Genomic DNA, 26,509 nt, shown 5'->3' with positions numbered 1-26,509 from the left:
CGCAGACACAAGCCAAATAAGGGGCAGAGGTGGACCAAGTGAGACGCGCCACTCGTGGATTTGATATCAGGACCTTCGAGCACTAAGCAGGGTCTGTTGAAAAATTTGGACAGGGCAGCGATCACAGACAGCGAGACATAAAAAATTGGATGCGATTTGCATACTAGTGACTAATAATGGCCAGCTGAACTTCTATTCTTCAATGCCCGTAAAAGTGTTTCATAGAGCATCTGATGCGTGCTCCGAGAATGGTGCAAGAGCGAACAAGCCTAAGTTTGATATATCTCGCTTTCCAGCCTTCAGAAAAGAGGAGAGCGTGTGGTTGACGGCGAAAAGCATGCTGAAGCTATTCAGAGCGGAGAGGTGCAATGATTTTGAAAGCGTGTTTTGATTCTAAGATGGGTGTTTTGAGGCGATGTAGAAAAACCGTGACAAAGCGAGGAAAATGAATAGCATGGGTGATCGGAGATTCGGAGTATCTGAGTATCTGAGTGTGGTGTCGTTGATCACGGTGTACACTACATACTGAACTCTGGGAAACACCCACCGATATTCTATCCTAGCGCGCTACTTCGAAGAGGATACACATCGTACAAATGGGAGCTCATGTAATGTGTGTTTGGAAATTCTCCACCAGCGCACTTTGTGCGATCGCGGGTCATTGCCTTATGATAGTACCTCATAGTTGTCTTGGCTATGCAGCCCGACTAGTCAAAAAAGATCATTAGTGCTGCACCGCTGACAATTCTCAAAGATGGATCAGCAAAGACTGACAATCGGGCTATGGCAAAGTGATCGTTCCTTTGCACGTTTCGCACAAAAGGAGTGTTTATAATGTCCCACAAGTCATGTACAATGAAACGGCAATAATTCATGGTTGAAGAAGTGCAAGCTGACATCAAACAACGATCGTTCGCTCCAAGATCATGAATGTCATCAATAAAGCAGGAAAAAACATTTGGATATATCGTACTGGTATCATGACGAAAAGGATTCATTTCTACGACAACTCACAGCACTAGGTCGTCTTCACCGCTCGCCAGAATGACGCGTACCTACACAAACATGATCAGCAATTCTTCGCACCGAAATCTGATATGAACAAACGTACATGTTGACACGGTCTAGTGGAACATCCGGCCCCTTCCTGACTCCTAAAGCAGTGATGGTAAAACCCTTGCGCTCAAATCTGATACAGCACTACGTCAGCCTTCACAGGGCCCAGCGCATTCTCGAAAAAACGCACACGTCGCAGTACCATGGTTTCCTGGCTGCAGAGCGCCAGAGAATGAAGCCACCAGGTGAGAGCACACGATAAAACTGGTCAACCTCATCATCGACGTCCTTGGATCCTGGTGAAAACCAGTCGAGGTGATCCATAATAACGGCTCGAGTGAGAGACCAAGACGTCAATCCCCGTAGGACGCTAAAGAGATTCATTATTCCCAGCTATGCTTCATAGTGCTAACAGTGCTTACTTGTATATCGAATCGGTATGCAGTCTAAACGCATCTGTAGCTTTGCCGTTATTAGCTTTGAGAGCCTGGAATCCTGAGCGCGTCAGGTATTCTGGGCAGGAAGATGGTGTGTAGTGCCCAAGAAGCGTCTGATAACATACTGTAAGCGCAAGAAAACTCAAAGATCTTCAGCTTACCAATGGGTAGAAGTATGCGCCATCCTTGAAGGAATACGTCGATGGTAAAGGGTTTAGGGTATCTCTTACAAACTCATACATGGACCCTTCGTCCAGGACCATGCGGCGCTGGTTGAGGGGCACTCCCAGTGCGTTCCAGCAGAATACCGGGCTCTTGAGCAAGGCAATGACGACGGGGTTCAAGAGGACGGGTCTCAGCTTTTCGCGCCAGATCTGCTCCTGCTGAGCTACACTGTTCGCATTGCACAAAGCTTCTACATCTTTCGATACTCCAGCGATTGAAAAGATGACTCTGGCGAGGCGCAGTGCCCAGCCGCTGTATCCTTTCAAGTAGAAAGCTTTGAAGAAAGCATTGTCGTTGATGTGCCAAAATTGATAGGCGATGGAAGAGAGAAAAGGAGCGATCTTGGAGTCAAGGAGAGCACGGAATTTGGGATGATACCCATCACCGAACATGGAAAAGAAGTCCTCGTACTCGAGGGCTTGCGCAGCTGCTAGTTTCAATTCTAGTAAATGACCTTGGCTGTACGACGAAAAGTCAGTCGAGTCGCATGATGGAAGATAGCTGGTCATACCAAGGGTTCATATCCACACAATGAATCTTCAAGATAGATATTAGCACTCAGACGATGATGCTAATCGATCCACGTACTCTCTTGGGCTGCGCTGCTATGGCATAATGCAAAGCATTGTCACCTGCTGATGTGATTACCAGCATCGAGTCTTCGGGACCAAGATCGAGATACTTCATATCTACTTCAGGATCCTCCTGACATGTTGTTCAGCGTCTGGAGACTGGCAACATGACGAGAAAACAACAAACCCATGTGAAAGAATATATGAACGTTCTGAATTCTTGGTGTATAGCTTGCTCATAGTACGGAAGCCTCCAAGGCTAGTCCATGGTCAGTTTTATCGTGAATTTGATAAGACATTGACTCACTTTTCCCAGATGATAGTGGAAGGAGCTCAAAGGCGGTGCCACAGTGATAAGCGCATCTGCGTGAGAACCTTGTGACTTCAAAACAGGTTCCCCAATCTCAAGTGGCGGAATAGTTTCTGAATCCCTGATAGTGGAAAAAGATGCCGGCGAAGAATTGCCAAGCATGTTGCCCCCTTCGACTTCAAAGGCATGGCAGAAACGAGATACATCACATGAACGTGAGCGACCAAGCCAGATGTAGTAGGGACTATGAAATATTAGTAATGACAATCACAGATAAGAATTCGATAACACTAACATGCGGACGATGAATGGGATAATGAAGCGATTTCTGCCATTGTAAGTCTTGAGCTGCATACATAATTAACGTAATTGACGGTAAAACTCTTCAGTAAACGTACCGTGCCGAACTTGTATTCCAGATAGTCTCGACGATGTGGTGACAAAGACACATGGTCGAAGTCAAACCAAATCTGCCAAAACCACCTACTAAGCCAACCGCATTCCTTGCTCGTGCCTCCAATTGCCTTCTCGTGCAATGACGGCTGCTTTCCAGAAGTATAAAAGTCGACGACAGATAAAAGACCGTTCTCTGGGGAAAGAACGTAGTCGATACGATCTAAAAGAGTATAAAAGTTGGGTATCTAAATTTAAATTGTTAGTCCGCTCTTCCAGAAGCCGGTGAACTCAAACTTACCATTGAGAGGGAATAGCTGAGCGTTACAAAGCTTATGCTCCCTTTCGGGTCACTTTGCGCCCATTCTGGAAGAGCAAACTCGCTTGCATCTTGACACAGCACTGTGATATTTGTCCATCCTCGCTTGGCGAATCGCTCCCTGGCGACCTGGAGGAGGGGTTCACAAAGATCGATGAGATAAATAGCATCGAAGGAGGACACCGGAAAGTGCCTATCCATAAGCTCGATATTATGGCCTGGTTGGCGTTCAGAAGAGAATCATTAAGCCAGCAAGTAGGTGCGTACCTGTTCCCCCGCCTATATCAACCCAGATTAACTTCTGCTTGGGGTTTTTGGCGTGCATAGTCCGGATATGACTAGCCGAAAGGTTGAGCATGGTATTCCGGCCTCGTAGAAGACCACTTCGTGTAGCATCATAAACATCAGCCTGGCCTTTGTAAAACTGCGGATACGATGGGTGACTGTGAGGTTTGTAGTCAAACGATTTTACGCACATTATCCAATCTTGTTCGCTGGTCGCTTGCGTGAAGAGGGCGGATAAAACAATGCCATATGAACTTGAGCTGTGGGCGAAGGGTACTGCCCAGGGCAAGGATAAATGCTATCGACGAGCAACCCAATAAGATGAAGGCGGCGATGGTTGAAGATCCGGTCCAGTATGTGATTGCTTCTCTGACATATCTGGCACATCATCAGCTCGATGCTTAGAACATACATGCCAACCACTGACCTTCGTTCAAGATAAACTACAAAGGCGCTACCGATCAACAGGAGAGGACGAGATATCGTGGCCATTATCGCCACCAAAGATTTGAGCCATCTTCTTATTCTCCCTTTTTAATGGCACGCGTGCTGAAGTATGTAGTACGAATGTGGGATTGTCAAGAAGGTGAAATGAAAGGAACTCTGAAGACGAACCAATGAGGGTGTCTTGCTTAAAAATTGTACGCACGAGGGCTTCAGTTACGCAAGGCACGCCGAGCACTAGTCACTCAACGAACGTGCAATTAATATTGACGCGCGGAGATAACGGTCTCAGCGCCAGGATCCGCAGGAGATACGCAGAAGAGGCTACGTGAAGCCACGTCTCTGATAAATAATGGGATGAACGTTGGGTGTAGAGCGAACGTTCAGCGGCGATCGACCACACAACTTCTTGAACCTCATACTAGCACGTAAGCTGCACCAGTGACTGCAGCGCTGCACGATGGAAATGCGCCGGAAAGGGTACGTACATGCAAACCTGGTGGAAATGTATATCACTACAGTTACTACATAGACATGCTCATAATGCATAGCGTCGGGACCACCACTAGGGGAGTTCAGAGTAGACCGCTGTCCGCTGTCGCTGTTGATGCACGTGAGCACTAAGGGTTAGCAGATGTTATATAAGCAGATAACCACTCTACTATGGCTCGCCACTCGCTACATCAGCAGTATATAGCTTCATATGTGCGGTTTATGACCTTTCGAGCACTTCTTCTGTAGAGACTAGACACAATGTTAGCCCTCAGTCGTGATGGAATGGACTGAGGGGAGAAGACAACATGAGGTAATCTATTATAGGTTGGTTTGTATTCCAACCGTCTAACTCCGCTGCCAGTTGTTCATCATGTCGTAGCACCAACACTCCTCCTCGACGTGATGAACAGCACTCCTCCTCGATTCCTCACTGGAGGCCCAGGCAGGCGCGTAAATGTTCGAAGTCTTGACGAGGTAGGGACTTTGTGAAAATATCGGCAGAATTATTAAGGGATTTGACATAGTGCAGTTTTAGTTGACCATTGGCGACACGCTCGCGAATCAAGTGAACTGCAACATCGATATGCTTGACCTTGGAGTGGTATGAAGCATCTTCGGAAAGTGTGATTCCTCCAGTGTTATCGCACAAGAGTGGGGTAGCAGAGGTTTGCGCAAAGTTAAGTTTGCGAAGTAGCGTGTGTAACCATACAAGTTCCTTTGCTGCATCAGATGCAGCGACATATTCAGCCTCGCAGGTTGACAAAGATACTGTTTTCTGTTGTCGTGCGCTCCAAGTGATCAAACCGCTTCCAAGAGTAAAGCAATAACCGCTGACAGAACAACATGTGTCAGGACAGTTTGCAAAGTCGCTATCGGTGAAGCCAAGGAGACACGCAGGGTGATCACCACCAACTTGAAGGACTAGTTTCAGATCCCGGGTGCCTTTGAGATAATGAACGACACATTTAGCTGCATCCCAATGAACAGGACCATAGCAATCTAAATGACGACATAGCTGTTGTACTGCATGTGCAATATCCAGGCTATTGTGTCCTTTTAATGCAATAAAATAGGATAGTTAGCAGACGGGTGTGATGCATTAACAATGATGGATGATGTAATGCATTTTTCTCGCACATTTTTTGATGTGGTTAATGCATTAGTTTGACCTAATGCATTATATCTTAGAATCTATTTCTGTAGTCCATCTAGTCACCCTTATTTTTGCTTCCTGGTTTGCTATATAATGGGATGGTGTTGGGTCCTTCAACATGTTTGTTCGTGCTACTACCTGCACCTCTACTTGGTGTGCTGAAGAGCCGCAGGTCAGTTTGTTCATCTTATTATTGCTGCAGGATGCTCATTCTAGAACTCGTAGATTTCGTGATTTGAGTGGGCTACACTGTCACGTCATTTTCTGCATCCCAAACTGCCCTGACTTAAATGCATCCTACAAGTACACTTTCAAGTTATGGTCTTGAATGTATGTGATTAATTATCCTGTTCTTAGTCTTGCTGACTATAATGATGACAGAGATACCCCTACATACATATGTTTGTCACGAGTCGATCTTGACTTTGAAGGAGTACACAATTCAGGTCACTGCGATATTGTACCTGGCCAAGACCTCCTGGCCTTGCAGGTTGAGATGGTCGGATGCCTACTAGAAGACAAGTCGGGATGGGTCATATTCATGGTTCAATGGTCATTTCAAAGTTCTCAATTCCTCTCAATTTCTAACACAGTTTTCATGCTCGTCTATCCAGTTTCAACTATATTTCTCTCGATTACTGACTTGATACCCTAATCCCAACCGCTTGGTGCCTGGAAACCCTTCACTCGTTAAGCTATATATCATGGCGGAGTCTATCATGATGCACACCATTGGTCTATTTCTCTCGCAGCGCATAATTCATTTATTGTATTTCCTCATTGACCAGACTGGCAGATATAGCCTTTTCTTACGCTCCCATGAAAGTTCGATTTACATCTCTAGCTTCTTAATAACATCTTACTCCCCTCATTTGTATTTATTGTGATGTACATCTGAAGCCTGAAATGAAACATGAAGAGACAATGTTTGCTGCAATCCAACAATACATAACCTGCAAACAGCAAAAGTGCATGGAGAACAACAGCTGTGATGCTCAACCAGAGTTCATGAAAGCCAAGCATATAAATTCTCGAGGGATTCAAAGGATGACAGATGGTATTTGGAGTAATAAAGTGGGGTGGTACACAACCACATGCAGCGGGCAACATCACCCATCAAGGACACACACGACACAACATGGGGCTTTGCAAACAAACATACAAGACTGCAAGAAAAGATAAGTGAAAATCCAGAAGGACGAGAGTTTACGATGAAGCGACAAGAAAGACAACAAGTTATACATGAGGTGACATAGTAGATGTTGAGTGCCAGCAAATATGAATATATATTCAAGCGTGCTTCTGTTTCCTGTCATAAGAATCCTGTAAGTAACTATATGAGGGGAATGTATAGAAACAACGGTCTTACTTCCTGGATTGTGGGCCTGCTCCAGTGCTATTGGCCTTCCGTCGCTTGTTGTTTTCTTTATCAATAGAGACAGGTGGGTGCATGTGTGCACCTGACGACCCGATTGCATTGAGAATATGCTCACATGTGGATGGAACATAGTGGCGTGTTGTTTGACATGGACCTTCTAGACCAGCCATCACACCAGTAAGAGGGTCAGGTATATTGGGATCTATTATGTTGATGCCAGAGGTGCTCGCACTGAAAGGTGTAGTAGGCGGTAAATGATTGGAATGAGAGAATGGTGGACTACCAGGCATAGCTGTATCACATGAGAACACAGGTAAAATCTGATCTGTCAGTTCACGAGTGATGGGTGGGGAAGATTGATAATCAAATGAGTCAGAGGAGTCATGCATGAAGCTGAAGTCAAGATCCTGAAGACAAGATGGGCCAGTGAATTGGTCATAGGGCTCCAGCGGTGGTAGGCTTGCAAAGAAAGTGTCAAAGTCAGATAAGTTGAACTGGTCAAAAGCAAGGGGAATACTATTGTCAGGGATGATCAATGGTACCGTACTAGTGGTGGTCCCAGCACCTGTAGGTGATGATTTGATGGTGGTCCCAGTGCCCATAGGTGATGATTTGATGGTAGACCTTTCATCCTCCTACATGAGTTTGAAGGTAATGCATTACCAGAAATGCATTACAATGTGTGATGCATTAATGATGAGAATTTAACATATGATAAATGCATTACTTACTGTGAGGTTAAACTGATAAAGGCCGCCATTCAGCCCCAGCTCAATATTGTGCCAAGCTCCAAGCACTTCGTTATCCATGACACCTTCCTCCTCAGCTACCTTTTCCTCACTGTCATGATCTTCTTCGTTACCCTCCCCAAAAATTTCCTCTGATTCATTGGCCACCTCGTCTGCAGCAGTATTTGGATCCTGTACTAGAGCTAACATCTTGTCATCGTGAGCTGATTGAACAAGGTAAGCAACATCATGTAATATTTGATAGATGCTTACTAATTGCCAATTTAACAAAATCTGCATAGGCAGTCCAAACTTTGCCAAACTCAGTATATTGGGCTGGAAACTCATTTCCCATTCCTGTCTCCCTGAGATGGTAGCTGCGTGATCCAGTGAGTTAATTTCAGCGTGTGGGAAATCAATACTTACTCAAGAACTACAATGTCCCCCGTAGTTGGGTCTTGTCCTCCTGCGATACAGGTGAACTTGAGTCCACCTGTCTTATGGGACAGGTGGCAGAAGATGCGATCAAGATGTACTCCAAGTTTGCTGAAGGCTCTGCATGTATAGGTGAGAACAAGTTATCCGTTATGAATCAGGACATACCTAATCTTCTCCTCTTGCTCAACTTTGTGAACAAAACCGGCTTTAGCTAGTTCATGTTTTTTTTGCCAGATTGCAAAGGCTTCTTGGTGCCTTGCTTTGACCTCAGCTTTTACGCTACCATCTTCAACAGCATATATAGCACGAGTGAGGACCTTCCGTTTTGCAAGCTTTTGGCCACATGTTGTGATACCCTTGGCCTCAATTGCTGCATCCACTTCACCCTTCATGCACTTGTTGTAGAAAATCTGTGAGTAAATTTCTACTTCTTGTGGAGCTCGTCCTGATACCTCCTCTCCTCCACTCAGAGTTTCACTCATGTCAAGCGCTCCTTTTAATCCCCCTGCTCATGCGTTACGTGCAATGTTAGTCTGCCATCCATACTATCTTTTGATCAGCTAGAAGGTCCCGCAGGTTAGTATGATGCAACCAAATTTTATGCATTGGATACTTACTATTTTATGATGACTCTGGGCATTACACAGTACTGTTGTCTGGGCCTGTGTGAGGTCTCCTTCCAACTGGACACCATTGATGCGCTCTGGCCATTGTGCCTCAAACATGGTCCATGTGTCAAGAAAGAATTCTGTGTATACTTTTGTCTTTTGACAAATAAAATACTCACCCATTCTGCTTAACAGGAATTCTTGCTGTTCTGCAGTAGCCCAAGGCTTTGGCCCACGACGACGCACCATTATCAAGTAGATGAAGGGATGATAGGTCCAGAGTCAGTGGGAAGGTGGGAACCAAACCACAGAAGTCAACGAATCTTAAAAGCTGGCTCTTGGCACATCTGTTCTGCTTGCTGTTCGGTGGCCAGACACTAGTGTACTGTATATTACTCTCAGTGCAAATTGTAGAAGTTAATGTCTGATTAATGAAAGACAAGACAGCCATACTTCAGTGTGACCACACCCGCACTAGGCTTAAATAAATGTGCGGACCAGTGCAGCTGGGTGCCATCACAATGTTACTAAAGTGCAGTGTTACTGACTTTCACTGCGCTCTGTTTCATGCGGTGTTATTTCTTTCTAAGTAATCACTCCAAGCCTAAATAGCAACCATGTACAAAAACATGATGTGGGCAAGATTCTACAATACATTGGTCAATATATATATGTCGACACCATCCTGTATTTGTACAGGGAGCTGATGTGTCCATCTCGTGCTAGAGGGCCTTGTTCTCACCTCGCATGTTGTTTAGAAGACAGGTGACTTCGCCAGGGAGTTTGATGCTAAGGGTTAGATGAATTTGAGTTTGGTGGTGGGAATTGAGTGGGACTTACTGTCTATGTTCACAACAATCAAGCTTGAGAGCTTTACGTTTGGTGGCATCCAAAAGGTCTGGACATGCACGGAGGAATTTGGGGTGGCAGAATTCCCAAGTCTAGGATGTTGATGATGTACATTGGGCCTGTGGTGTCTGTTTTATGAGATATTAGATAGTAAAATGAGTGGAGATAGGTACGGACTCTGTTGATTTTGTGAAAGCCATACATGTTCAGTTGGTAGACATGTGAATCGTGTGTTGAATTGAAAGGTAGGAGGTTGTCGACTGAGATGAGCCCAGCCACAACTTATGGTGCACTGAGTCCTATTGCCTTGTGAGTATCTGTGACATGACTAAGAGAGTGTGGCTGTAATCACGCTAGAAAGGGACACAGGACACACCAACTGAAAATATTTTGTTTTGAAAGGAAGATTCGTAATGTTTGAACCCAGCTCAATGGTTATCTGAATGAATGGATGAATGTGCAAGTCTCATAATGCGTTGTCCAGCAGAACCTCAACAGCCCAGGGCTTGGGGCTTGAAGGGGGATAATTGACTTACAACGACCAAGGCTAGACTGACAGACCCGAACATAATATACAGCAGTTCACATGACCATCAAATCCTCTGTGCAGATGTGTTTTGAATTCATGCAGTGGCTGCAGCCAGAGTCCAGGACAGATCATGAAGGCGGGTGGGCCACATCGACTTCAGTGACAGTGCAGAATTGGGGAAATATTACATTGCAAACATAATAAAAGTGATCCCTAAGTAAAAGGGTAGTCAAGCACGGAACAATAAGCAAGTGTGAAATAGTAAGCAAACATGACAGAATGAGAGTGGATTGGAGCTCAACTTGAAGTCAAGCAGTCAAGAACTTGCGACTTGGAATAGTGATGGAAGGACAAAAAACTCTGTCGTTGTGTAGGAATAGATTGTTACAACTTGGATGGTATCTGTTGGCGACGGTCAAACAGAGCGTGTGTCGTCAACGGTCGAGGACATCCTTGGGCTAGCACAAGGTTAGGGGTCTTACTTGGCGAGGCTTCGGCAAGTAAGATTTGACGCCTATGTCCAAATCGGGTAGCTTATGTCAAGTGGATGCTAGACGATGAGCTGTATCTGCCAAGGCTTACGACACCCGAAGGTTAATCGTAAGATCGTCGTTAATTAGAAGGACAGAAGTCCGACTAGTTAACAGGGGCTTTGCTCGTCGACGAAGTCGATGAGTAAAGATCGAGACTATAGGCTTATCTGCGAAGAGCAGATAAGAAGATAGAATATAGACTGCTGGCTAGGCAGAAAGGATCACTCTGGTGAGAGTAGGAGGTCAAGAACCAAGTAAATTCAAGTTAAGGAATATGTTACATGGTAGCGAGTTTATATAGAGGACAGGAAGCGTATTAGTGGATGATAACTCGTACTACCAAGAGAAGTAAATGGTAAAGGGTATAACCATAAAAGGAAGGCACGTTCGAGGTGAGACACGGGTGAATCCTGAATGTGCGGATAAGAAAGTGAGTCAAAGATCAGAATAAGAAGTGAAATGCGCAGGGGCACGATCGTGCAACTGTGGAGCTAAATATAAGTAACATGTGCGACTGTGCACAGAGTCATAGATCAAGAAAGGGAACAAGGTAAAGGGGATGCGTCGTGCATCATATCATAGGTTACCGTCCAGACGGTAAGGGCAGGGGGACTGTCCACAGGATCAGTCAGGTGGTGGAACGGAGCATGGATATGCTTCATCAGCGAACAGATCCGGCCAGATGTACTGGCTCTGCTGAAGCGACAGATAGAGAGCGAAAGGGAAGGCGAGAATGGCAAGGATGACAAGGGTAAGGTCGGGGTAAGGGTATGACGCGAGGGCTAATACGAGGAGGATTAGGAGAAAAATGGTGGGGGCCCAAGCATCTAGATGTTCTTGTAACATAGATAGCACATTAAATCACTCCAGTGTGCCCTGAATTTTGTACCAATGGAAGTTTGAATGAGAGAGCATCCAGTCATAATCGAGAACTTATCTTGAATATTCCAGAAGCATGACATGTGTGTTCCTTATACATGGTGAATGGGGCTGGCACTTCTTTGAATAAAAAATGACACCATCATTTGTTATGATGTTGAATAGGCCCGGGCTCTTCTATGTGTCGTTGGGATATTGAAATCATGCTTCCAAGAGATTAGTACAAGTTAACAATGAGCCTGACTCGGAGTCACTGGCTAGATGGATACATACCAAAATACATTATGGGGCAGTTTAGGTAGTTCAAATTCAAATTTCAAGTAGATCATACTATCAGGTGCAGTTGCACATGCAGCTGTATCCTCACGATGAACTTCAATTTTCTGTGTATTGTACAAGATGTCCACTCAGGTTTGCCAGTAATAACTTGTCAGGGGAGACTACAACATTGCACTTACTAGTACTCAGTACTCATGATTGATTCAAACATCACAAGAGTCAGAGTCAGTGACAAGAGCCAGTACAGCGGCTATCTGTACATAGTATTAATTAGAGTCATCATCCCAAAGTGGTAACTTTGGCTTACTCGTTCAAATGTTCAGACATCACACTATCGTGACTCAAACCATAGTATACAGTCACTGCGGAAACGAGATTTTGATCAGAGGATATTCTGAGTCGAATGAGAGTAGCTTCACCATCAACCTAGAATGGCCTTCACAGCTCAGGGCATTTGAGTTTGCCTTCAGCAAAACAAAACCAGGTCCTGTAGTAAGTGCACCATTCTTGTCTTTTGGCTCGCTTACCAGATGCTGATGATACTCTGTCTGCATCTTGCTCTTGCTTACCCAACTCTGATGACGCTTTGTCCGTGTCCCGCTCCCATCCAGTGTGTGTTCTTATCTTTTGGCTCACTTACCTGACCCTGATGGCACCCTACTTGCATCCTGCTCTCAGATAGTGTGTGTCCTCATCTTTTGGTTTGCTTACCCAATGCTGATGATGCTCTGGCCATGTTCTACTTCCAGATAGTGGGTGTTCCAGTCTTTTGGCTCGTTTACCTGGTGCTGAAAGGTGCTCTGGCAGTGTCCTGCTCTCAATCGGTACATGTTCTCATCCTTTGGTTTGCTTACCCAATGCTGATGACTTGACACGAGCCCGTTTGCAGCATCAGTAGACTCAGTACAAGTAAGTTTTTTTTATGGTTCTTTAAAAATAGATATCTTATTGTTTGATTACCATTCCAGTCCACTCGCGAGAGAGCCGACAGAGACAAGTAGGATTGGCCCCTACCCATACTACCAAAGTTACATGGTATGTCCATCATCATACGCTGTCGGTCTTGGCTGAAATAATTTTGCATACTAGGGAAACTTGAAGCACCACTTGGGTACTGCTGTGAGCTCACACATTGTGTTAGTGAGAGGCAGGGAGCAACAACTGGGGGCATTCGGGAGCGGGGTGAATTCACATGAGAAGCATATGAACATATGGTTGTTTTGTATTCTGTAGGTACCCATTGTCATAGAATCCGAGTGCAAGCTGGATGCTTCACTTAATGTTATTGAGTGCCCTCACATTTATATAGCTGAGTAGCTAGCTAGCAGCGCTAGCATGTATTTGCTGAAATATTTAATAACTTTTGCAATTTGTCAGAAAATAATTAAATGCCTGCAGCCAGATATACATCTAGTAAGTACAAAAATGTGTTCCACCTGAACTTCACTGGAGCTGATTACTGCATGCTTGAATGCTCCTATCTGTCTCACTTCATGACCCCACTTTTGCCAATCTTTTGATCAGTCTGCTACACCATGTGAGTCCATCTTGTAATGAAATTGCAGTGGCCACCAACAGCTTCAGCAAACAACTGTATCCTGTGCACCCTGAAATCTTTGAAAGGGATGAGTGTCACACCCGGTGGGGGTTTTGGGAAGGGTGGAAATGTAATGAATGGAAACTCCTGGATTGCTGTCGTGTCTGATGCAGAGGGCTCAGCAATCCTTGAAGGCAAGTGATCGACAACTACAATAGAGTTTTTTTTAGCGCTGAACTTACCAGAGCATCTGAAATATATGCCTTGCAGGTTGCTCTTAGACCCCTACTAGCATCGAAGCGTCCGTTACTTAGAAGACCTGAATAAGACAAAATTGCGAGCTACATTAGGGGGCAGATAAATTGATGTGCACTAAGTTCGTACTTAACACTTGTGTACTCTACCCTTCTTAATTGCAGTGTAAAGAAGGACTTCTCCAACAGTGAGCAAAGTGACGGCATAAACCACATCAGAGAAGCCTTCGATATTCTCTGCGACTTCATCCCTGGATACAAGTGCTCAGTAAGTACGTGCAATGTCAGACAGGACTGACTTACCAGTGATTAAAAACACCAATATATCACCCACAAGTGACACAGTAATAGGGTCCACATCTGGCAGGCACTGCCGGTATGTTGTAGAGGATCCCATGGTACAGGTATACAAAGCATTCATTGGCCATTGCACCAACAAGATCCTTATATAAGGCTGTGTCGTGTTTGACCCACCTGACATCTGCATCTGCCTCTCCATTGAAGTAGGGCATTATAGTGAACAGTAGAGTTTCAGGTAACTGAAAAAGTGCACCAGTAAGACTCATCAGTGGTGGATCAGGTGATGACGGGGGTATGCATGCTATAGTAAATGAACCAAGGGTCGACAATGAAGTGTGCATAACAGGAAAACCTGGTGGCAAAATGATCAGTTTCTGTAGAGGTGTCAGAAAAGCTACTCACCCTGTGCATGAGGCCTGGGCTGCACACCTGGACCAACCAGCATGGAGCATTTCAGACCATGTTCGATATTTTGAACTAATGAAAAAATTGGGGTTCTACTCAAGGAGGTTGGAGGAAAGGACAGAGAACCATACAAAACTGACATGAACAATATTCAAGATCATTGGTAGGTGGCGCAGATCCTTCTGAGTGTCGCGCAGTTGAGCCTGGGGACTCAGACATCAGAGTAAAGGAAAGGCACAGTGAGGGAATATTGACCGGCAAGCTCATTTATAAGGCAGCGAAACAAGCATGTAATGCATTACTCAGCATCTTACAAAGTAATGCATTACTAATACTACCGTACAGACTTGAGTGTTCATTCCCTCCATTTCCAATGACATTGAGCTGAGGATGATCCAACACTGCTTTAACATGTGTTGGAAAGGGGGTAGCATTGAGGCACTCAAACAATGACAACAAAGCGAGCTTCATGCATCAAGCATGTTCACACCCTTCCGGACAAACATGTAAGCAGTCTTGTTATAACACAGCCAAATGATAAACAGCAGAGGGTATAGTACAATGGTTGTATCTCTCAGATTAGAAGTGTATGTGACCAAATACTAGTACCTGTCCATCAATTTCAATGCTAAGACAAGAACTGTTAACCGTCATAGTAACATGTCATTGCACCGAACTGCAACACACACATGTGAGGAGATGCAACAACAAAGTGGACTGGAGATTATGAGGAGGGTATTGCCCCTTGTCAAGCATGCAGGACACAACTGATGACCATTGGTGCAAAAATAATGTTGGAATCTGAGAGAGCTGAAGGAGAGAAAGACAAAGCGGCCCAAGAATAGGCACAGGGGGAGACGTAGAGGGTAAGCACATCCAAAATGGGAAGAGATGGGTGATGTGTTGATGTTGGCTCACACCATGCAATGTTTCAGTTTATTTTTCCGTATATCAAAGTTCCTGGTGCACTCACCTTATGAGCCCCAGTCCTAGAGTTGAAACATCTCAGTCTTCAATCCATGTGAGTTAATACTTCATTTTATCTACCACTCTAACATCAAATAGATTTCCACCTTTGTATAGGTACAGAGTTTGTTAGTAGAGTCTTCAATCTGGATGCTGAGATATTCGCACCATTTTATAGCCTTTGTGCCTCCCATTCAATGCGAACTCCAATAAATAACACCACCTACAACAAGAGTGAGTGGAGCCCAACATTAAACTTGATATACACAAGGCTAATTGCAAGCAGGAGAAGGACAGAGGATGACTCGTCAGAATACTGATGGGCCATCAGCCAAGGTATGTCAGCATATTCCCACACCTTTGAGGCACGTCTGCGTCTGCCATCTGACACCACCATGACTTACCGATGTATCACACTTGTACGGTTATAAGCTCAACAGTTTGGCCTCGAGCCTTTCCATAGTGCCTCTGTAAGTATGATATAGTATCTAATGTATCATCTTACATCAAATCTTAGCAAGTATAATTCCTAGTAATGACCTGCAGGTCATGTACACTGTCCGATGTCTGCTTCCCCAACACCTATCATCCAAAAATGTCAACCAACGGAAGCGAGTCAAGCTTAATGTCTACACCCCACCCCACCCTGATGCCCCAACTGTTCACCAAACATACACATTTGTATCATGCAGTCAAGGCTTCCAGGCACATAGTTCTCAAGTTAACAGCTCTCAGACTGAACCTCAGACCGAAACTGAAACAATGAATGATGAAGTTTTCAATATGAATTTTGATTATGATCATGACACATGATATTTGCGACATGGAGCATGTGAAGGGTCACAATAAAACTCAATGGAAACGCACAGCTGGTGTAGGTCTCCTTTTGTACCTAGTAATAAGCCATTCTCACTCATTCATCAGGACCATCCACTTCTATTATGGATGGGTGATTGGGATATGTTCTTAGCTGAGTTCCTTTGGCACAAAGGCAGAGGCGATTATGCTGGTGCCACTGTCTGCTTTAACCGTCATCTTGATGTCCCTCGATTTCGATGTATTGATTGCTTTGGTACGGAGCTGTACTGTAAGGATTGCATTGTGATCTTACACAGTCGGAATCTAGTGCATCACATCCAAGTAAGTCCATTTGCGCAATATTGTGATTGGACACTCATGTTTAGTTTTGTGATAGGAGTGGTCAAACTCTTGTTTTACAGCAGTGTCACTGAAGGGAGCCCCTTCAGTGACAAATTCTGTATTATATGGGTCACCCGACCTACATAATATCCCGTATAAGACAGGCCAGCGGACTATGGGCCAATGTTATGTATATCCCCAATGTTGATGGATGGGCCAGGAGGGATATTATTTCCGATGGAGATGGGTGGACCCATCTATGCTAATATTATATATATCCTCAAAGATGTCGGGTGGGCCAATGTAATGGTTTATTGTATAGATGGGTGGGCCGAGGTACAGGAAGTATTTTGTACACGGTGTCCTGCATGATGTGGGAATCATGCATGGACATGAATACTAGGTGACCCTCAAAAGATAAAGTCTGTTAGCTTAGTCCTCAGACTAGTCAACCCATACCTTGGTTTCAAACCATGGTTCATATTTCCAGTTTTCCCCAAGTTTCATGATCTGAATACGCTTTGACGGAAAAAGTCTAATGTGAGATGGGAATCACATTTAGACCTAGTTGATGTGAGAAGGGAAATGAAGGTTAAGGTATAGCCTTGCCTTTGGCTTATTCACTTTGGCTAGAGAAAACCATAGAGAAAAGTACAAAGCCTATAAAAAACCTATCCAAAAAGACCGTGTTTCAATTTCTGCCAACTGTATTATTTTGACTGCGTTTCAATTCCTGCCAACTGCATTATTTTTTTGACTGTGTTTCAATTCCTGCCAACTGTCTTATTTTTGCTACCTACTTTTCTCTAGTGTTTCTTTACTTTACTTTTTCATTAGGATGCTTTGACTCACCTGACACTTCATAAAATTGTACCCATAGGGTATGATGTCATTATGATGTCATAAGACTCCACAGATACTCCTGCAGGTATTCTGTTGAAAGATATTATGTCATCAAGCTCTAGATTATTCTACTCCACAATGACATCATCCATGATGTTATTTCCTTCTAGAATATTCTGCTCCACAATGACTTACTCTGACTCACTCATGGAAGGTTCTGGAATCTTTTGCTCCACAATGATGTCATTACTCCACATTCCAGAATGTTCTGCTCCACAATGATGTCATAGCTCCATCTTTCACTTGTATTTTATTCTTTTATTGGGTTTGACCCAATATTTTGATTGGTCCTCCTTATTTTTTGTTGTTTGTGAACCTAGGTTACTTTCCCACACAAAATGTATATAAGGAGAGCCCATTCTCCCCCCCAAAAAATATGATCTCCCATTTGTAGCAATCTGCCTATCAGATATTTCACTTGCAAAGTTAGTCCCTTTGAAGTGAGACAAGCGCAGGGAATTCTTTTCCCTTGAGATTATAAGTTTCTTACCTTAGAAACTTATTTAGTGCTATAGACCAAGTGTTCTTGGTCACATATATTGTCTTTGAGACCCCTTTGTCTCATTGCTCTGTGCCCTTTGACTAAGCGGTCTTAGTCATCTATCATATTGTTAAGACCACGTCTCACTAGTTGTCCCATAGACCAAGCGATCTTGGTCAAGTTATAGTCACCTTTGTTCAAGCGATCTTGAACATATATCGTATATTTGAGAGCATTGTCTCACAGTCAAGTGTCCATAGACCAAGCGATCTTGGTCATATTTCGTATATTTGAGACCACGTCTCACTAGTTCCAGTATCCAAGTCCAGAGCCTAGAAGGAGATTTCCTAGGCAAATACATTCCAGAAACCGAATTACGTGTCTAGAAGCTTATTCCTAGACAAGAGATTTGAGTTTCAATAAGGAAAAGTAAAGCTCCGGCTAGGTTGATCTTTATAAAAAAATTAGTTTAGCGAGCCTCCCAAGAACTCACATGTTATCTACCACGAAATAGGAAAAGTCGTAGACCGTGTTAATCGAGGACTGGCAAGCAGTCTTATCCAAAGTGTAATTGTGGTGTCATTACATTTACACGACTTTATATAAGACCCTCGGTTATTAAGACAACAGGTGGGCCGAGGGAGTGGTGGAATATGTATTATATAGACGGGTGGGCCAATGTAAGGGTTTATTGTATAGACGGGTGGACCGACATACTGGAATTATTTTGTAGACGGATGGGCCAACGGAGTGGTGGAATATTCATTATATAGATGGGTGGGCCGAGGTAGTGAGATATCTGTCTGACATTCATGGATTACCGAGTCCCAGATGCCCAAAAACCGAATCCCATTGTGCAACATCCATTCCAGACACCCGAGCACCCCACCAAGTGCCAAGTGCCGAGGCCTGCGCCCTGATGTCCGAAGCCCAAAACCCGAAGCCCGAAATCTGAAAATATGTATACAACATATCCATATTTCCCTCACTGCACAAATCACTGGGTGTTGAGTACCGAAACCCAAAACTTGACACCTGGTACACAAATCACCAAGTGCCGAGTGCCGAGGCCCGCGCCCTGATGTCCAAAGCCCGAAACCCGAAAATATGTATACAACATATCAATATTTCACTCATTGCACAAATCACCAAGTGTTGAGTGCCAAAACTAGAAACTTGACACCTGGTACAAAAATCACCAAGTGCCGAGTGCGGAGGCCCGAAGCCCGATGTCCGAAGCCCGAAACCCAAAGCCTGAAACCCAAAAATATGTGTACAACATATCCATATTTCACTCATTGCACAAATCACTGAGTGTCGAGTACCAAAACCCGAAACTTGACACCCGGTACACAAATCACCAAGTGCCGAGTGCCGAGTGCCAAGGCCCGATGTCCGAAGCCTGAAACCCAAAGCATGACACCCGAAAATATGTATATAACATATCCATATTTCCCTCACTGCACAAATCACCGAGTGTCGAGTGCCAAAACCCGAAACTCAAAGCATGGTACAAAAATCACCAAGTGCCAAGTGCCAAGTGCCAAGGCCCGAACCCCAATGTCCGAAGCCCGAAACCCGAAGCCTGAAACCCGAAAATATGTATACAACATATCCATATTTCCCTCATTGTACAAATCATGGAGTGTCAAGTACCGAAACCCAAAACTCGACACCCTGTACACAAATCACCAAGTGCTGAGTGCTGAGGCCTGAGCTCTGATGTCCAAGGCCCAAAACCTGATGTCCAAAGCCCAAAACCCAAAGCCTGAAACCTGATAATATGTATGCAACATTGCCATTTTTCCCTCATTGCACAACTTACTGAGTGTTGAGTACAAAAACTCAAAACTTGAGACCTGGTACACAAATCACCAAGTGCAGAGTGCCAAGTGCCAAGGCCCCAAACCCAATATCTGAAGCCCAAATTCCGAAGCCCGAAACCCAAAAACATGTATGCAATATTTCCATTTTTTACTCATTGCACAAATCACCGAGTGTTGAGTGCCAAAACCCGAAACTCAAAACCCGGTGTGCAATAGGCAAAGATAATGAAAAATGAAAGTTGTAGTCCAAGTCAAGGTGAGTGTATTGGTAGTCTTTTCTTGTCAATTAGTTATTTCATTACTCGGTACTCAGTACTTGGTTCTGATACTCAGTACCTGGTGTAATGATAGTCGCAGCACTGGGCTCAAAACCCGTGTTTTTGATACTCACATTAAACAGTATTTGTCCAACGCATCCCTGACATTCTGATCCTGATCCCGATGCCCGACCCTGGCCTGAAAGTTTCGGACCCAACATTTTTGCATCGGACTCATCCTTCCTATGTCCTGTCTAGTCGTATCTATCCCCACTGGTGCATATTTACTTGTTTTCGCATTATTGAATATTACAGACAGTGTTATTACATGTAAGCATAGACCATTGCACTTTTGACATTTTTCACGATTTTCAGTATCTTGCCCTTGCATCCATGATCCAACCTTTTAATATATAATGAGCATAGCTTATATTATTGCCTCTTATGACCAAGATCAGCTCACAATAGGCTGGAGTTTGTGAGCTAGTGTGCATACTTGTCATTTCTCCTGATAAGGGGCCCATACCTTCAAAACATTGAATCTTCATGATCAGAAACCTGGAGTACATTTAGAATATATTAAGTATCATAGACATAAATTTACAGACAAATCCACCAAGAATTGAGTACTGAGGAAGTGAAATAGATAAGAAATGGAGTGTGGGAAACTTCAAAGACCCAAAGCATCGAAAATGGTCAGTGAAGCAATAATAGGACTTTAATGCTGAGTCAACTCATGTTTTCACTATATCCCTTCCATCCACCCCCTACCCTCAAGGCAGTAGGCAGTATGGGTTCCTTAGGTAGTTTACAATCTATCCTACATATTTTTAATGAAATCTTTGGCCTGAATCATCTATAAATGCGACTTTGTAAAAATATGTCTATTGTCACATTTCACACATATGCCTGTCATTACATCAATCCTTCATGTATCTTTCTAAACTATTAGGGCTATTATAATGGACATATATGGGTGTTATTCCAGGTCTCTGATCCCATCACAGGCTTGTCATGTTGGATATCTCAATATAATGTGCAAGTCTCACTATTAATATTCATTCTTTTATCTTTATGCTCACTTACTGCACACATGTACAAATGCACACCTCATCTTTACATCATTGCTAACATGCCAGACAAATATACAATCCTCATACCTGCATCATCCTACCTCAGTCTATTTGTTCTCAGACTGAGGTATGACTATACATTCATTATCATACTCGACACTGACTAACATTTAATGTAGTCTTCAAATAATCTCCAATTGACAAGAATGACATGAGTATGAAAATCAGTGGTTCTGAGCCCAGCACCGCAACCATCACTACACTGAGTACCAATACTTGGTAGGACCACCAATACACTCACATAGACTCGGACTACAACCTTCATTAAGAAAGTTAAGCATAATAATAATTTTCATTTTTTCATTATCATTTTCCTATATTGACTAGCGAGTCCCGAGTCCCGACCCTTGGTAGTCAATACAATTCCCAAGTTATTTGAACCCTACATCAATGGATAATACATACAAATACAGAATTCATGTCCAGTTGTAGTCATGTGTGGGTGTTGAGTTTCAGGTTTTGGTACTCAACACTCGGTGATTTGTGCAGTGAGGGAGATATGGATATGTTGTATACATATCTTTGGGTTTCAGGCTTTGGGTTTCAGGCTTTGGATGTCGGGCCTCAGCACTCAGCACTCAGCACTTGGTGATTTGTGTACCGGGTCTCAAGTTTCGTGTTTTCACACTCGACACTCGGTGATTTGTGCAATGAGTGAAATATTAATATGTTGTATACATATTTTCGGGTTTTGGGGTTTGGGGTTTGGGGTTTGGACATCGGGGCGCAGGCCTCAGCACTCGGCACTTGGTGATTTGTGTACCAGGTGTCAAGTTTTGGGTTTCGGTACTCGACACCTGATGATTTGTGCAGTGAGGGAAATATGGATATGTTGGATACATATTTTTGGGTTTCAGGCTTCGGGTTTCGGCCTTCGGACATTGGGCTTCGGGCCTCCGCACTCAGCACTTGGTGATTTGTGTACCAGGTGTCGAGTTTCAGGTTTTGGTACTTGACACTTGGTGATTTGTGCAGTGAGGGAAATATGGATATGTTATATACATATTTTCGGGTTTCAGGCTTCAGGTTTTGGGCTTTGGACATCGGGGTTCGGGCCTTGGCACTTGGCACTTGGCACTTGATGATTTTTGTACCATGCTTTGAGTTTCGGGTTTTGGCACTCGACACTCGGTGATTTGTGCAGTGAGGGAAATATGGATATGTTATATACATATTTTCGGGTGTCATGCTTTGGGTTTCAGGCTTCGGACATCGGGCCTTGGCACTCGGCACTCGGCACTTGGTGATTTGTGCAATGAGTGAAATATTGATATGTTGTATACATATTTTCGGGTTTCAGGCTTCAGGCTTCAGACATCGGGGCGCAGGCTTCGGACATTGGGGCATGGGCCTCAGCACTCGGCACTTGGTGATTTGTGTACCAGGTGTCAAGTTTCGGGTTTCAGTACTCGACACCCAGTGATTTGTGCAGTGAGGGAAATATGGATATGTTGTATACATATTTTCGGGTTTCAGGCTTCGGGGTTCGGGCCTCGGCACTCAGCATTCGATGATTTGTTTAATGTAAATGAAAAATGGGCATGTTGCATACCGGGTTTCAAGTTTTGGGTTTTGGCACTTGACACTCGGTGATTTGTGCAATGACTGAAAAATGGATATGTTATATACATGTTTTCAAGTTTTGGACTTTGGGGTTCAGCCCTTGGCACTCAGTACTTGGTGATTTGTGTACTGGGTCTCGAGCTTCGGGTTTTGTCACTTGACACTCGGTGATTTGTGCAATGAATGAAAAATGGACATTTTGCATACATGTTTTTGGGTTCCGGGCTTTGGATTTTGGGTCTCAGGCTTCGGGTCTATCAGGACTTGGCACTTGGTGATTTGATAACTGGACTTTTAAGCTTCAGGCTTTGGGTGTTCAGGTGTTCATGTGTTTGGTGTAAGGAAATAGAAATTTCACACATTTTCACCAGTTTCCAGTTTCCAGTCTCGAGCTTGGGGTGTTTGGGTGTCCGGAATGGATGTTGCACAATGGGATTCGGTTTTTGGGCATCTGGGACTCAGTAATCCATGAATGTCAGACAGATATCTCACTACCTTGGCCCACCCGTCTATATAACATCCCCCTCCATCGCCCCACCCGTCTATATAATAAATATTCCACCACTCCCTTGGCCCATCCATCTACAAAATAATTCCAGTATGTCGGCCCACTCGTCTATACAATAAACCCTTACATTGGCCCACCCATCTATACAATAAACCATTACATCGGCCCACCCGACATCTTTGAGGATATATATAATATCAGCATAGATGGGCCCACCCGTCTCCATCGGAAATAATATCCCTCCTGGCCCATCCGTCAACATCGGGGATATACATAACATCGGCCCATAGTCCGCTGGCCCGTCTTATATGGGATATTATGTAGGTCAGGTGACCCATATAATACGGAAATATGTCACTGTAATATGTGCTGAAGGATCTAGGCCTACACATACAGCTTGGCCATCCCACTGGAGATTCTTGTTCATTACCTCAGCAAGCATTCAATGATGATTTCATGCTCATCAATACTAATGGTATTCACACCATTGGACTGGATTTTTGTGGTTGCGCAACCGCTCAAACAAAGACCAAGCAATTACTACGCACAGGGTTGTTTCCAGCTACAACTATTGATCCATGTACTGCAGCAACCTTCCGCATCCTTGAGCAGTATCACCTTCTGTCATTTGAGTCAAAGGCTTCTTGGTATGAATTTTATCACTTGATTGTGCACCTCACCGATAATACTGGACTTCATCCTCAAAAGGTGAGTGATTGATGTTCTTCCTTATTGTAGATATCTCATCACCTATGTCATCAGGATCATTATGAGCCATTCTTGCATATGATCTGTGAATGGCGTTACCTCAAGATGCTCAAGTGAGCAGGCCGAGGACATGATCCAGCTGGTGTGGCAAATACACAAAGCGGAGAATGCACTGTTCTATGTCCTGTGTGCCCTCAGCCTCTCAAGAACCTTCCAGACAACTGGAAAGATGCTCCGAGTGACAAGAGGTATGTGTCATGCTCATACATAGATCAAACACTCATCATTCACAATTTCGTAGGTGGTTATATGCCCTATTTGTAGCTATTGATGCAAATTTCTGTCTCAAAAGACATATTGTGTCCAAGGATGCTACAGACCCTGGGCTTAGTCATGGATGGACGTACTTTGTAGACAAGATGGCATACAAGGCATATCTACAAGTTCACGGTAGTAAGCCACAAGAAGTAAGGATTTGATTGAACAACTTGTTGTGATTCGCTCTGATGGTTTTAGTAGAAAAGCACCTGTACTTCACATAATGCAGTCAATATGGCTGACACAAAAGCTTCTCAGGGACTGGCTGCAACTGGAGTGGGGACAATAGATTGCGTGCAGCACAATATAAAGTTACCCAATGGTGTTGGAGACTTGCAGAAGGGCGAAAGGTGAGATACACCGGTCGACAAGCAACCATCAGCACTAACTATGCCTAGATACAGCAACATGGATTACTTGTTTTTTTCAACCCTCCGTGGTGCACCGTGTCGAAACATTGAACATTTCATATGATATTGCTTGCCAGTGGCATAAGAACCTTTGGGAACGCATGTCCACAATGCCTCTAAACCTCCATCTGGACCTGCTTACCAAGTTCATTAGGTTTGTACAATCAAGTTTTTAGTTTCTCGTGTGCACCTTTGCTCACTTATCAATCACTAGGTTTTTCATCCCAAAATTTCATCTGCCGGCGCACATTTTCAAATGCCAAACTATGTATTCATTTAATTTCTCAAAGAATGTCGGACAAACAGACGGTGAAGCCCCTGAATGTGGCTGGTCAAATATCAACCCTGTCACCTCTAGCACTAAGGAAATGGGGCCAGGGTCTCAACGGGATACTCTTGATGATCACTTCGGTGATTGGAACTGGAAAAAGATAATCAGACTCGGTATGTGGCAAGTGAATGACTTCATGCTTTCATTGCTTCATCCTCTCACAGGCACAACATTACTCCGAAAGATAGACAAGGCTCAGGAGGAGAAAGAAGCCTATAGAATGGCTTTTGAGGAGCTAGATGGTGCTTTGCAACCTAGGACATCGGATCCCTGGAGATTGGAGATTGAGTATTGGGAACACAACCCCAATGACTCTTCAGTTACAAACCCATTCAGGCCGAAGGTCACCCGTAAGTGATGCTGGACATTTATATTCATTCAACTGCTGATATGTAGATAAACAGCTATTAGCCAAGCTGCGGTTCGACTGAAGCTTGCTGAAATGGAGGCTTGTGATCTACAGCAAGGTATCAACATATATCTTCACCCAGCGTGTTTGTTGCATCTGGCGTTGATCTTGAAAATGAACAGTATGTAGTTTATTTAATAATGATCTAGGTACCTTACTTATTCATTTGAAGGTGTCGTTTAAAGGCAGATGTCGCTCAGCTTGGTTTGCATCCCACAGACACACAGAAGGCTACCATACAACATCAGCGGAACTCTTTGCAGCACAAGATCAATGTGTGGAGGCACATCCAGGCCCTCTATATCCCTGCAGTCCAACTACTACACTTGTCTTTATTCCAATCTTCCACAGACCCCATCACACCAGAAGACACAAACCTCTACTTGCCATCAGCTACGTGCACGAGATCTATGCGTTGTGATACTCGCCTTCAGACCACCAAATGGGAGCTCTGTTATGCTCAGGCAGGTGATGCACTGGAGGAGCTAAGGCAGAACCTCCACCTACGTGACTATATGTACACATTTAAAAGAGATTGGGTGCGTGGTCAGGGCACAAACACTCGGGCTCAAAATGCACTCACTCAAGTACTTTCAAAGGTATCAGCTGCAGCTGACAAGTATTGTGCTGCTCATGGAGCACTTTCTGCCCTTGCTCCCTTGCTCAAAATGGTCAGCTGGAATCTCAAGTATAAGGAACTCCACAGGAAGGATGATATATGTGGGATGTCAGCACCCACAAAAGGTGTAAGTGAAGGGAGAAGGCAACTATCATGGATTTGGTTAGTAGAAGAAGTCAGAGATGATCAGGATGAGGTGATACAAGACAGTAAGTTTGCATTTGAGCCTTGAATGAACCATGGCTTACGTACTGACATAGCTTACAGGCCTTAGAGTCGAGTAGTGTAAGACTCGGGCGCGTGAGGGATCCAACCAAAGACTGATATGGCGTGTGGGACATGAGGTCGTGTTGTGTGTCGGTTGAGGGCAAGTGAGTGCAACGGGAGAGGTGTAAACCAGTTTCCATTGGTGTAGACACAGGGGTGGCATCCTTCAAGCCAAATTGTTGGATGATGTAATCAATCAGAGCCATTTGTGAGAGATTTATTGTGTGATTTGGACGGTTGCCTTCGATAGCGATACCTAAACAG

The 26,509-nt window shown here is 44.1% G+C and overlaps 5 protein-coding genes across 5 annotated transcripts; 2 read left to right on the top strand and 3 right to left on the bottom strand.

Moving 5' to 3' along the window:
* Positions 1-1,018: 1,018 nt before the first annotated feature.
* On the bottom strand, positions 1,019-4,089 carry EDB93DRAFT_1264927 (uncharacterized protein; the record flags this gene model as incomplete). The annotated part of the gene is made up of 15 exons (XM_041454226.1): positions 1,019-1,055; positions 1,112-1,189; positions 1,247-1,426; positions 1,479-1,606; positions 1,655-2,177; positions 2,230-2,255; positions 2,307-2,423; positions 2,478-2,549; positions 2,598-2,844; positions 2,896-2,948; positions 2,999-3,241; positions 3,295-3,530; positions 3,580-3,736; positions 3,789-3,975; positions 4,025-4,089. 15 exons carry the CDS (start codon positions 4,087-4,089, stop codon positions 1,019-1,021), a joined length of 2,349 nt encoding a protein of 782 aa, XP_041310465.1.
* A 2,965-nt stretch (positions 4,090-7,054) lies between these two features.
* Positions 7,055-9,090, bottom strand: EDB93DRAFT_1101881 (uncharacterized protein; the record flags this gene model as incomplete). Its single annotated transcript, XM_041447148.1, has 9 exons — positions 7,055-7,149; positions 7,183-7,702; positions 7,799-8,019; positions 8,069-8,172; positions 8,222-8,350; positions 8,399-8,643; positions 8,851-8,981; positions 9,021-9,066; positions 9,088-9,090. 9 exons carry the CDS (start codon positions 9,088-9,090, stop codon positions 7,055-7,057), a joined length of 1,494 nt encoding a protein of 497 aa, XP_041310464.1.
* Positions 9,091-12,225: 3,135 nt separating this feature from the next.
* Positions 12,226-13,649, top strand: EDB93DRAFT_1101880 (uncharacterized protein; the record flags this gene model as incomplete). Its single annotated transcript, XM_041447147.1, has 9 exons — positions 12,226-12,402; positions 12,660-12,734; positions 12,809-12,819; positions 12,879-12,945; positions 13,000-13,092; positions 13,144-13,191; positions 13,288-13,323; positions 13,435-13,447; positions 13,489-13,649. 9 exons carry the CDS (start codon positions 12,226-12,228, stop codon positions 13,647-13,649), a joined length of 681 nt encoding a protein of 226 aa, XP_041310463.1.
* Positions 13,650-13,831: 182 nt separating this feature from the next.
* EDB93DRAFT_1101879 (uncharacterized protein) lies at positions 13,832-14,625 on the bottom strand (the record flags this gene model as incomplete). The annotated part of the gene is made up of 4 exons (XM_041447146.1): positions 13,832-13,952; positions 14,176-14,353; positions 14,404-14,478; positions 14,547-14,625. 4 exons carry the CDS (start codon positions 14,623-14,625, stop codon positions 13,832-13,834), a joined length of 453 nt encoding a protein of 150 aa, XP_041310462.1.
* An 8,088-nt stretch (positions 14,626-22,713) lies between these two features.
* EDB93DRAFT_1239208 (uncharacterized protein) lies at positions 22,714-26,262 on the top strand (the record flags this gene model as incomplete). Its single annotated transcript, XM_041451611.1, has 12 exons — positions 22,714-22,785; positions 23,559-23,891; positions 23,946-23,985; positions 24,013-24,139; positions 24,193-24,358; positions 24,411-24,559; positions 24,834-24,950; positions 24,978-25,063; positions 25,115-25,300; positions 25,414-25,480; positions 25,532-26,187; positions 26,246-26,262. 12 exons carry the CDS (start codon positions 22,714-22,716, stop codon positions 26,260-26,262), a joined length of 2,016 nt encoding a protein of 671 aa, XP_041310461.1.
* Positions 26,263-26,509: the final 247 nt, after the last annotated feature.

This window comes from Suillus bovinus, assembly GCF_016758785.1.
Source record: "Suillus bovinus strain UH-Sbo-P2 chromosome Unknown EDB93scaffold_11, whole genome shotgun sequence".
NCBI classification, from domain to species: domain Eukaryota; kingdom Fungi; phylum Basidiomycota; class Agaricomycetes; order Boletales; family Suillaceae; genus Suillus; species Suillus bovinus.
Note: the sequence above shows the minus strand (reverse complement) of the source record. Positions and strands in the feature narration are given on the sequence as shown.